The sequence below is a fragment of the Xenopus laevis genome, chromosome 8S (assembly GCF_017654675.1).
Source record: "Xenopus laevis strain J_2021 chromosome 8S, Xenopus_laevis_v10.1, whole genome shotgun sequence".
Classification (NCBI taxonomy): Eukaryota; Metazoa; Chordata; class Amphibia; order Anura; family Pipidae; genus Xenopus; species Xenopus laevis.
Window position 1 is genome coordinate 64075438 of NC_054386.1, and position 12774 is coordinate 64088211.

At 38.9% G+C, this 12774-nt stretch overlaps 1 protein-coding gene across 3 annotated transcripts; it reads right to left on the reverse strand.

Moving 5' to 3' along the window:
• Nucleotides 1-307: 307 nt before the first annotated feature.
• On the reverse strand, nt 308-6085 carry slitrk4.S (SLIT and NTRK like family member 4 S homeolog). 3 transcript variants are annotated; one of them, XM_041574932.1, is made up of 3 exons: nt 5625-6085; nt 4469-5198; nt 308-3876 (listed from the first exon to the last, which is right to left on the reverse strand). In XM_041574932.1, the coding sequence occupies exon 3, from the start codon at nt 3874-3876 to the stop codon at nt 1321-1323; it is 2556 nt and encodes an 851-aa protein (XP_041430866.1). In that variant the 5' UTR covers nt 4469-5198; nt 5625-6085; the 3' UTR covers nt 308-1320. The 3 variants fall into 3 exon arrangements, with proteins under 3 accessions (XP_041430866.1, XP_041430865.1, XP_018088500.1); XM_041574931.1 differs by having other exon boundaries at nt 4462-5198; XM_018233011.2 differs by lacking the exon at nt 4469-5198.
• Between the last annotated feature and the right edge of the window lie 6689 nt (nt 6086-12774).

Sequence of the window (12774 nt, forward strand, 5' to 3'; positions counted from 1 at the left end):
GGGCCTTGCCCAAAAGCTTCATAAACCTCATAAAAATAGCATTTACATATTAATAAACAAATTACTACACTGATAATATACATGAGAAAAATGATAGTCTGCTATATACCCATACTTGTATTGCTATAGATGATTTTAAGACCTGTGATTAGTGGCATAAATTAAGTCATCAATTAAAAAATTAATTAGAATGTCTAAACAGCTCTGTATGCCACAACCTCCTACACTGCAGTGTGTAATAACTGTAAAATAGAAATGAAGAAAAAAGGTGAAATAGGAACATAATATTCTAGAAATCACAAGAATATATATGAATAAACTTTATTTTACCTGCTCACATGAAATCAAGTTGTGTTTACATATCAACTCCTGTATCTGTTTGGTATATCTGAATGTTTAACTTTTAAGATTAATGCATTTTGTTCACAGAAACAAGTCAGGCATTTAAATACATATTAAGGAGTACATATACTGTTCTATTTAGTATACAAAGTATTTCATATATATGAATTTTGTTTAAAAAAATACTTCCCAACCACGCTCACATAGCAAGCATTATCTGAAAAACCATTGCAACCATGTTTGATTGCAGATAATGAAAAGTGATTTTTATCTAAGCTTTAACTTGATTCACATTTTGCTTTGCAGGAAAAAAATACTGCGTTAAATAAACATTAAATATTTCATTTTTTTAAATGTTTGTATGATTCAAGTAACTGAATTCATTTCATAGAATTGTAAAGCATGGTATACTGCATTTGCACATTATAACATGATTATTCCTTTTGCTAGATAGTGTAAAGGTCATATGTGTCACTGATATACATAAACTGGTGTCCCTCTGCATGCTTTCCACTTTTCTATTAACCTTTAAATAATGATTAGACCTATGCAATAAATCCTACATTTTCACCAGCTGTATCCAATAGAAAGGACCATACCTATGGTGAAACATTTCCTGAACCCAGTTTTTTATTTGCTTTTTTTTGTATTGTTTTTATATTTTTTCCTTTTTTTTTTGAATCACGAGACAGCATTTTGTATGTGAGTACAAAATATACAGTTGAAGCCTCTTGAATTTGAAATAAAGTATCCCTTTGGCAAAAGTTTCTGCTGTAATCCCAGAAAAAATCCAGAATATAGAATCTTTATGAAGAGATACCTGGAAAGGATAATAAACACATACAAACACTATAGGGTACTGGACACTCCTGGATTCGCCTGCACCTATGCCTAAAGATGATATTTGGAAGTTAAAAGTCTACAAAAGGCACTTTAATCATGAAACAATCGTCTTTAGTTAGGTTTACATTGCATGACCTACATTTTGCTCAGTGCTGTTTGTTCTTCGAGGACTTGTAAATAATCAGGCGTCCCTTGAAGTTTTGCTTTGAGTTCAAAATATTCACTCTTTCTCTGTTCTACTACAATTTTGCTATGATTCCCACCTATTAAAGATTTCTTGTTCTTTTTGTCTTGCAGCTTTTCTGGGTAATGAATTTCAAAACCACTTACTCCTATACTGTTGTATTCTTTTTTACTTTCTAAAAAATTCTGGATAAATAAATTTGAATCTCTTCCTGGAAAGAATTCATCCAGTTCATCTATTGTACTAAGCCTCTTTCTAGAATCAGCAAGCAATAAATCCCTTTCCTTTTCTGTTAGATTTCTCAGGACCATTTTTTGACCTTGGTGGTCTGAGAAATGAAATCCTACTTCAGGGTCCTTCATGCCACAAGTGTGACTTTTACTCATTTGTTCGATTGTTTGTGGAAAAAATGTTTCTGCAGAAATACCATCCATTTTAAGTGCTTTCTGATCATGCTTCCTTAGCTGAAGCTGCATAGAACTGCATTCCTGATTTCCAATTCCCTCGTGCTTGACTGTTGGCTTTTTGTTACGTTTCAGGACAAAAACAAGAAGACAAAAGGCAACAAACACTGTTAAAATAAGCACTACCAAAATGCTGAGGATTAGAATAGACAATGGCACAGGTCCCCCGGGAGGGCTTTTGATTGGACCCAGAGGAGTAGTGAAGGTAAATGCAGGTAAAGGACTTGTATAATGTGTAGGAGGCTTGTTAATCAATTTAGGGCAAAGAATTTCATTTTTAAGTGATCTCAATTCAATGTTTGCAAACTGCACGGGTGTCTCACATTTAACCTCTTTCATGACGATTCCTTCGCTAAGTTTCTCAAGCCATAGTTTCAGAGCAACCAAATCACAAGTGCAGTCCCATGGATTCCCTTCCAGATCAATCTGTGTCAGAGATCTCAGCTGCTCAAGAACGCCACTTACAGGCAAGTACATGAAATGATTATTCCGTATGTTAAGCCTGGCCAGGGGCACTCCAGAAAAAATATAAGCTGGCAGACTTCTCAGAAGATTATTATTTAGGTACAGAAGCTGAAGGTTTGGCATGGATTCAAAAGTTCCACCCAAGATTTCCTTTATAACATTATATTCCAGATATAAATATTGCAGGTTGTGCAACCCAGCAAAAATCTCAGGGCTCAAGCGTTCAATTTGATTTCCATTTAGATATAACCTCCTTAGATTTGTAAGGTTGCAGAACACATTGCCTTGGATGTTTGTTAGTTGATTGCTTCCCAAATGGAGCAAATCCAGACCCTCAAAATCTACAAAATCTGACTGTTCCACATGTTTAATATAATTACCATTTACATGAAGCTTCTTGGCATTTAAAGGTTTAGGAACCAGTTCAGCCAATGACTTAACGTTCCTCTCCTGACAGTTTACACTTAATCCCAAATCTGAGGGATAGGTTTTGCACATACAAGGAGAAGGGCAAGGAGAGAAAGAAGGTATCCTAGTTTGGAACAATACTATCTGACTGAGGCTGTGGTTGGAAACAGATTTGCCAGAAACTATCCCAGAGTTTTTGGAGGGATTGGTGGTCTTTGGGGCCTTGGTGACCAAACGTTGCAAAGATGTTTGGGCAGGTTGACCCCCAGGGGTGGTAAAAGTTGTCTCCATTGATGGAGGCAAAATCCTTACGTCAAAGTCACTGCCGGTACCCATTGAACATAATTCTTGTTTATTGGTTTCTTTTAATAACCGCCCATACAGATCACTTGGTGTCTCACATATAGCCTCTCCAATATATATGTTATATGGCATGTTCTCCAACCATGCTTTCAGAGGCAACAAATCACATGTACAATTCCATGGATTATCTTCCAGCTGCAGCTCGACCACTCGTCCAATATGCTCTAAGACTCCTATATAGGGCATTTTTTGAATCCTGTTTCCTCTGATGTCTAAATGTGTTAAGGAGGCAAATCTGAAAATATTATCAGGCAGAGCAGAAACAAGATTGTCATTAAGAATGAGAACTTTGAGTTTGTGAAGTTTATTAAAGGCTCCCCGCTCAATATACTTGATTAAATTGTAGTCAGCCTGGAGATATTCCAAGTTTTCTATGCCCTGGAAAGTGTCAGCCCTCAAGACCTTCAGTTCATTGTTGTTCAAGTGCAACTGTTTCAGTGCACTAAGTCCCTGGAAAGCTCCTCCCTCTATATTTTGCAATTTATTGTTACCAAGCTGCAGGGAAACAGCATGAGTGAAATTGAGGAAGGTGTTGGGGTATAAAATGATTAATAGATTATTCTGCAAGTTTAGATGATAGAAATTGGAGGGAGGTGGCTTCAACTGATTTGGTCTGTACAATGCCACTTTCTCACAGTTGACATACATAACATTTTCCACTGACAGGCAGGAGCAGACATTGCAGATCTCAAGAGACAGTTCAGAGTCAGGGTTGGTGGAGGAGAGTGGAGTGCAGAGAAAGAGGAAAAGCCACACAAACATCTTCTGGCAGTGACAGAACAGCCTCAGACTTCTGGGAGAAATCATCTACATAAGATAAAACATACAGTTACTTATTAAAGGGCATAAAAAATATTCACATTGTACATTGTCCAATTTTTGTGTGCAGTACAGTTTCTTTAAAGATAAGTGACTGGGTACACACTGAGCCTCCTTTAGCCTGTCAGTTAGATTAAGTCACCTTTAAATCTGGTGCTGCTTTGTATTGCTGTGCCTGTGCTTGTATGGTTCTTAATACGGAACGAAGGGAGCAAATCCAGGCAGACAGATCGGTGTGTACAGAAATATAGACAGTGTGAGATACATATCCTTTAGATTAGTTTTATGCCTATGGTTTCTTAAACACTGTGAAAAGCTTCTTAACCACAGTGCTCATGATTACTGTTATTTTCATTGCATTTGATGTTTACTGCACACCATGGATACATACAACATTTGAAAGAAATCTACTTTACACAAGCCTGTCTTTTCCCACATGATGATTCCTGCCATTTATACTTTAAATCCAAGCTAAGCATTCACTGAAAGGCATTCACACAGAATATGTTAATACTGTACGGTATATAATAAGCCATGTAATAGCTTACTTTTTAGCAGGCTAGGAATGCTTACCTCTTACCTTATAGAGCCATCTCTATTATGATATGGGGTGCACCCCAGGTCTCACTCCCAGCGCACTCTGTCCCCACAATCCGGCGAATATATGTAAGGAAGCAAAAGGAAGCGGTGGCACAGTAAGAGCACAGAGCCATTGCCATGGGTCAGTGTTGGCCAGCAATACCTATCATATCAATGGCAAATGCCTGAGGTTTGTGATACTACTGATAGTACTGCATTGCTTTGCCGCAGCATGGTCCCTGCTCCTGCTGGGTGCTCTTGTCCTCACTTAGATATCTCCTTCAGATGATGAGCCTTGGATGCCAGTGAGGGTTGCTACAGTCTGGATAGTGGTGGGGGTAACCCCTTTTCTGGGCAATATGGGACAAAAGGATAAAGATGCAGATGCCCTTACTGCAGTCCCCACATGTAAAACAGGTAGAATGTGATACAAAAAGTTGCTGGTGCTGGACAGCTCCTGGAGTCCAGAGTGTGACAGGGAGGAGAATGGAAATGGTGGGTCTCAGGGTGGCACTAGCAATCCCATGGGAAAAAAATGAGCTGGCAGATAGCAGTGGGCTAATTCCTCCTGGCAACTGTCATCTCGGAGAGGGAAATGGTCTCCTGACCCGAATATCACTGCTGCAGGTGCTTGGTGGCTGCTTTAGCTGGAAGAGCAACGTATCATTTGCAGCCGATGGAGACCCCACAGATCCGCCTTAAAGAGAATCCATAAGTAACTCCTTCAGCTTCTACAAGCAAACAAGAAATGCCATTTTGAAGCCACGGATCCAGAACAGTATCACTGACACATAGTATTTACAGTGCACCTATCTGTAATCGCAGCTCTAAATAAATAGCTGCTTGCTTCAGACAATAAAGTGCCTGTTTTCAGGCTCGCTTAGATTTTCAGGAGAAGAGGTCGCCGGCATTTACATTGGCTAATCTGCATCAACCCGCTCTCACTGGGACTATAAGAAAGGCGATCAGATTTGAGGAGAAATCCACTTGACGGAGAAGCCGGATTCTTTGCTGGTTGGGGGAAATTCGACTGGCAGACGGGGGGGGAATAGCCTTATTAAATGGTATTGGGGGTTCTAATAAATCCATTCAGACAGGCAAATCAGAGCAGCATAGGGAAATCTCCCTGCACATTGTTATCCCTTCTCTTTACTTACCTTGAGGATTCGGATCCATGGAAGGAAATGTTCTGCATTTTCTGATTGTCTCCAAGAGATGTGAACTGGTTCTCCTCTCACGGTCTCTCTGCCTCACTGCCACCCCCACCCCCTCCTTCTCTTCTTTCCTTTCTCCCTCACATCCTTTTCTCTCTGTCTCTCCCTCACGCAAACACTACACAATCGCACTCACAGCAACAGCACGACACACATCATATCAGTCCATCTGTAGGTGTAGACACACACATACAGACTGCTAGAACATGCCAGTTCTGCCCAGGGTAGGCTTTCTCCCCATGTCACTGTGTATGAGAGTGGCACAAGCAGGGCTGCACATTGCTGCCTCAGATCCACTAGATCCAGCCACAGTGCTCAGATCAATCATTATTGATGTCACGCTGCTCCTCACTTTATTGGGATCAAGGAACAGAGCTGCTGGGCTGGAACTCCCCCTGCTGTGCTTGGTCAGAGAGGTACTTGGGATCACATTGCCTTTAGCTGTTCTATTTACAAAACAGGGGTGGTTGGGGGAGGCATTTGGGGGTTTATTCTATTATACCATATGCATACACTGCTCACCAAAAGATGCACTGCTGTGGCTGTTCATACACTTGTCATTAGATGCTGCTGCTTTACTCTGTAACATAATCCAGCCAAGAAACTGCAGCCAGAGCATGATGGCACCTTAACCCACACAGCCATGTTATACTACACAGAATATGATGGCACCTTAACCCACACAACAATGTAATACTACACAGAATATGTTGGCTCCTTAACCCACACAGCCATGTAATAGTACACAGAACATGATGCTGCACAGAATATGTTGGCACCTTAGCCTACACAGTCATGCTACACAATGCCAGTGGAATTAAATGGCTTAGCCTGTCACATTTTGCAAAGCTCTCCCTGTTCTCATTGTGAGTATTTAAAGCTAACCATTAGTTCAGTAAGTGTGAGCAGAACAAAGTCAAGTGCAAACGTGATGCTTACAGAGACTCCTCACTGGAGAATCAGTGTAATGGTGATCATTAAATTAATTCCATATAACGCCTCTCTGGCAGCCCAGAGGTTAATTCATCTCCACTTCAGTGTTGATAGTGAGATTTGCCTGTGTTCTAAACATGTGAGGATATATGCAAACCTTCTTTTTTTATCCTCCCTTGAATATGCAGAGAAATCAATTGACTTGCACAGGGAATAGTTATATCTGATGTAGGAGAACCAGGCAGCATATCGTTATTAACATTACAACAGCAGGAAGCTTTATATTTTTAAGAGGGGGTTATATATTTCTGAAGTTATTTTTTCTCTATTCACAATCTGAAATGGATCAGATCCATTCTTCTTTCGCTGTATACAAAATATCTATAAATGTGTGCATATAGATGTGAGTGCTCAGTAGCAGTATTTACATCCAGAGAATATCAGAATTGAATGCTCGAATAGCATTGGAATTCTTTTTGGGCTCAGATATTCACAAATAATTGGAATGCAAATCAGTAAAGCATAAGAGTTCTGCGTATGGAGTACTAGGATTATTGCACCATGGAGTTGACATAGAAACAGGTGCTGCCATTTCCCAGCATTTGTGATTAGATACATCAAAAGCAGGTCAGATAATCAACACTTTTTTCTGGAAAATAATGTGATTTTATTAATTACCAGGATTTATTTTTCCATTAGATGTCAAAGAGTTCTTGTCTGATCTGCACTGTGAAATTCAAGAATAAATTAACATGAATTCAGTATGGCTTCATTTAATCCTAAATATTTTACATCGGTTCCCCTCTGTTAGCTACAGAATCAGAATATGATCAAAGTCACTCTGCAGATACATTCCGCAGCAAGCAAATATCCGGAGAGCAAAAGATTATAGGCCTCTACAGATCTTAGGACCCTTATAAATCAGGAAACCACAAAGTTGTTCGGTTTTAAATGGCAGTCTCTAAAGTGTACTGAATCAGTTAGAGCTGTATTGTAAATGAGGAAAAACATGATCCTCGCCACAACCGTTATCACCACCCTCCTGAAAGTGCAAAGGAATAGCACCTTCAGCTAACAGAAGGGCAGTTCTATAATATGCTTCTAATGTTATAGGATTTATTTCCCTATATAAAAGTGTAAATGTGCACATAACATTATGTGGCCCTACATTACTGCACACATACTAGACAGAGCTGAATAGCTTTAAGGCAGTGGTTAAGACTAGTCATAATATCCACATCAGGAGGTTCTTGATGATCTAAGCTTTATGGGAATAATGTCTTTTCAGGCTAAGTAACTGTCATGTATTTGCTGGCAAGTTATTGATCAGTGATGAAATAAATTGTCATTTATGAAGGTAGGAAGGATATTTCCTTCTTAGACCATCTGGTGTTGAATGAAATAATAGCTAATTTCTATCTATCTATCATCTATCTATCTATCTATCTATCTATCTATCATCTCTCTCTCTCTCTCTCTCTCTCTCTCTCTCTCTCTCTCTCTCTCTCTCTCTCTCTCTCTCTCTCTCTCTACATATATATATATATATAAATAAATAAAATCATAGCAAATTTCTATCTATCTATGTATCATCTATCTATCTATCTATCTATCTATCTATCTATCTATCTATCTATCTATCTATCATCATTATCACCTCTCTCTCTCTCTCTCTCTCTCTCTCTCTCTCTCTCTCTTTATAAATATAATCATAGCTAATTTCTTTCTATCATCTATCTATCTGTCTGTCTATCTATCTATCTGTCTGTCATCATCTCTCTTTCTTTGTCTCACTCTAAATAAATATAATCATAGCTAATTTCTCTCTCTCTCGCTCTTTCTATATATCAGTACCTTTTTGTCATTATCAAAAGCTGCTCTCCAAACCTCAGACCTTACAATTTGAAACAATGTAGCTACCAAAATAACGCCATCTGCCCCTGCTTATAGCACTGTTTCAAGTAATACAGGCAGTTCCCTCCCACGGTTCCAGCTAACCTTGTTTATGCCTCAACACAATGTTGTGGATTCCTGACTATGTGTAATAGCAGTTGTTATGTGGCTCTGTCAATGGTTTATTTCCTAGCCCGGATCTTTCTGAGTGGTGCAATTACCAGTGCCAAGCGTTCGCATTTAACAGGTTATGAAATTAAGATGTGTGGTGTATATAATATGTGTTATACTGCTCTGATTTATACACACCCATGCTTCACTGTGCTGTATGCAACAATAACATTGACCACTAGCTATCTCTCTCTCCACATTATGTTAAGAGAACACGATGTACAGTAAGCTTTACTCTTACAGTAAACAGCAGAATGAAATCTACAAACTAGTTATATTATAGTTGTCACTGACGTACAGAGAGCGTACAATGGATAGAGGTAAATTCCCTTTCTAATTAAGTTTACTTGACCTTTTATTTTTAACACAACCAACATGACTTGCCAGTAGAAAGCATTTATGTACTAGCAGGGTGTCGAGAACTTTCCAGTCTGAAGCCACATTCAGTAACATACAAATGTTGTTGTGTTATGTTCAATAGGGAAGTAAAAAACCTGGTCACAAATAAATGGAAAACTCCTGAGACCTAGAAATCTGTCTCAATTATTTATGGGAAACAAAATTGTCTAGATATGCCTTCATAGGATTTAATTCTACTCCTAAGAGTGGTTTTATTTTTTTACTTATTTTTGACTTATTTTTGCAAGTAATTCTTTGCAAAAGCAGGTGTAAATACCAGGTGTAAATGAGATGTTGTTAAATGTTGATAAATCAATCTATAAAAGTAGTTAGACTCTGTTTCTTGCTTTCTCTGAAGTAGTTGGGGCATATGTTGCCATTAACAGATAAGTAGTAAGTATGAACCCAATAACTATCCCCAGCATCCTATGTAGTTTGACTAATTAATGCAACATGATCCGGTGATGCCACATAATCATTTAGACGCCAGAAGGAATTTCTATTTGTCAAAAGTATGTGTTTTACTGTAGCTAATATGTACAGCATAGGGAGTTATGCTGTACATTAGGGTTTGGGCTTTTTATCTTTTATTTAAAGGGAATGTATACCTTCCCTATAAATTACTTTTCTCTTTCCTTAACTCTGAAGATACACACCTCAAGCTTAACTGCAGATGCAAGAGTATTCTTAAATGAGAATCATCCTTTTTAATGCCATTTCTCATATGTTCATTTAAAGCTTATAATTCTAATTATTTAAAAAAATATTTCCTTTTCTGTATAATAATACAACAGTAGCTTGGACTTGATGGTGACTAGGCTGCATGCATCCATATTAGTGGAGAACAATCCTATTGGGTTTATTTAATGTTTGAATGAATTTTAGCAGACATAAGATAAGGAGATCCACATTACATAAAGCCCCAGGCCCCAAGCATTCCCGATAAATTATACCTGTACTTGTCTAGGAATCATTAGCAAGCAATTAGCAGGAAGAATTTACAGGTCAGCGGTCTGAAAACACACATCATATAGGCTTCTATGTGTTAATACATTTTGGGAAACTTTATATACTATATGTTGCCATTTACTGTATAACATTACCACGTTAGCGTTTAAAAGCTAAAATTTTCATAAATGTATAAGGATAATCCTGTTGCCTTTAAGTCATTGGAATGATGGGGTTTAAGAACCTAAAGAGCATGCCCCTTGTTTGGGTAGAGTACCTAGGAACATTATGACTTTTGTATAAGGCATCAAGACAAGGGCATATGTCGCAGCTTTAGGGGGTTGGCACTAGGGATGTAGCGAACTGTTCGCCCGCGAACTAGTTCGCGCGAACTTCGACCGATCGCGTCCGCCGAATGTTCGCGAATGTTTGGGAACGTTCGCATTTTGAGTTCGCGTTCGATCGTTCGACCAATCGACCATTCGAATTCCTTCGACCGTTAAAAATCGAACGATTTCCATTCGTTCGAACGATTGTAAGCATTCGATCGAATGAAAAGCATTCGATCGAATGGCTTCGCTCGTTCGATTCGAATGAAAATCCTTCGATCGAACGATTAAAATCCTTCGATCGTTCGAATCTAACGATTTTAGCGGGTGTTCGAAGTTCGCAAACTGTTCGCGAACGTTCGCATTTTTTGCCGGTGTTCGCGAACGGCGTTCGCGAACACCAAATCGGCAGTTCGCTACATCCCTAGTTGGCACTGTAATGCTTAGAAAAAAATCCTCAATAAAAAATATCCCCTTACCCACCAAAGACAAAGGGGTAAATTTATCAAAGAGTGACGTTCCGCCACTAGAGTGAAATTCCGCAGCTCTCAATTCATTTTTATGGGATTTTGAAAGGCGTATTTATCAATGGGTGAAAGTGAAAGTTCACCATTTGATAAATACGCCTATAAAAATCCCATAGAAATTAATGGAGAGTGGCGGAATTTCACTATTAACGTCACTCTTTGATAAATATACCCCAAACTGTTAATTTTGACAGTGGAGCTAGGGATTAGGGGAGGTACCCCTGTCCTAGAGGTTTGGGGCAGTTAGGGAGCTGTATTTAGGGTGGCCCCAGATGTAAATCTGATGCTCATCAAGACCAATTCACAAAGAGAACAAATTTGCACACAAATAAGAATGAACATTTGCATGTTGCAATGTAATATTCTTCATTAGATGAATTAACTTTTAACACCTGCTTGAAGTTGGCTTAAACATTTCTTCACATAAGTACAAATTGCGACAGATTTTTGTTTTAGCAAACAATATTTTTTAAAAAAAAATCTGTCATTGGCACCACAGTCTGTTGGTGCCTACCTTATAGCCAACCATTTAGATGACCTTTAAAGTGATATTTACACATTTCTATTTAAAAAAAAGATTTCAATGTGACTTTAAAAGCTTTATGGTGTAAATGTAACATGTTTCCCCTTTTCCCCCTTTCCCCCCTTTCCCCCCATACCCCCTGTTACTTACCTGTTGGTTTTCCTACACACTTGGACAAATAAATGCTGTAACAGTGACCTTGTGCTTGATAGAGGGTGCTAATCTTGTGATCATCAGCTGCTTTGGATTTTGGCCCCGGGGGCTCATACAAGTGCATCACCAGTGACTTGGGGAGAATCCTAAGGAATTCTTTCTTACTTCAATGTAAGTCAATGGATGCAATTTCTTTATCCACAATTTTACATGTAATTATACATGCAAACAGTCAATGCAAATGCACTTATAAATGTTAGATGTGCAGGAGTCCTAAGGCATAGTGCCATCTTAACCCCAGTAGCCTTGGAAGAATCTGAAGACATGATGGGCCCTGACAATCCCATCACAAGCAGCTGCATTCATTCTCTACTCCCTAGTATTATGAGGCAATGCTGTGTGTAGCTGAGGAGTCAAATCAATAGCTTCTAAAAAACCTTTTATGGTATTGTAACGCAGGGTATCCCAAACTCAGAACAAACCCCAAGGTTCCAGTCACAGCCCACTCTCGGATGCCGATAGATCTTATAGAAGGAAAACCAAGGAGAGAGTGCTGAGCGAGCGAACCAATCTTAGTGTTGTAGAATGGCAAACCAGATTGAAAGCACTGATCTAATGTATCAGCCTGTACAACTGATTCAGAGAGAGAATTTCTACATCTTCACAGCTCTCACTGTAAAAAAAACCCTTCTGAATATTTAGGTGGAATCGTGTTTCTTCTAATCAGAATGGGTGACCTTGCATCAGCTGAAAAGACCTACTGGTAAATAAAGCATTAGAGAGATTATTATATTACCCCCTTGTATATTTATACATAGTTTTCATATCACCCATTAAGCGCCTCTTCTACAGCATGAACAACCCCAACTTGGCCAGTCTTTCCTCATAGCCAAGATTTTCCATACCTTTTACCAGCTTAGTTGCACTTCTCTGTACCCTCTGTAATACAACAATGTCCTGTTTGAGCACTTGAGACCAAAACTGTATGGCATAATCTAGATGGGGCCTTACCAGTGCTCTATAAAGTGGAAGAATGACCGCTTCCTGACGGGAATCAATGCCCCTTTTAATACAGCTCAATACCTTATTTTCCGTTGATGCTGCTGACTGGCATTGCTTGCTACAACCAAGTTTATTATCTACAAGTGCTCCAGGGTCCTTTTCCATAATGGATTTGCCTAGTGCAGTCCCATTAAGTGTATAAGCGGCATGGATAG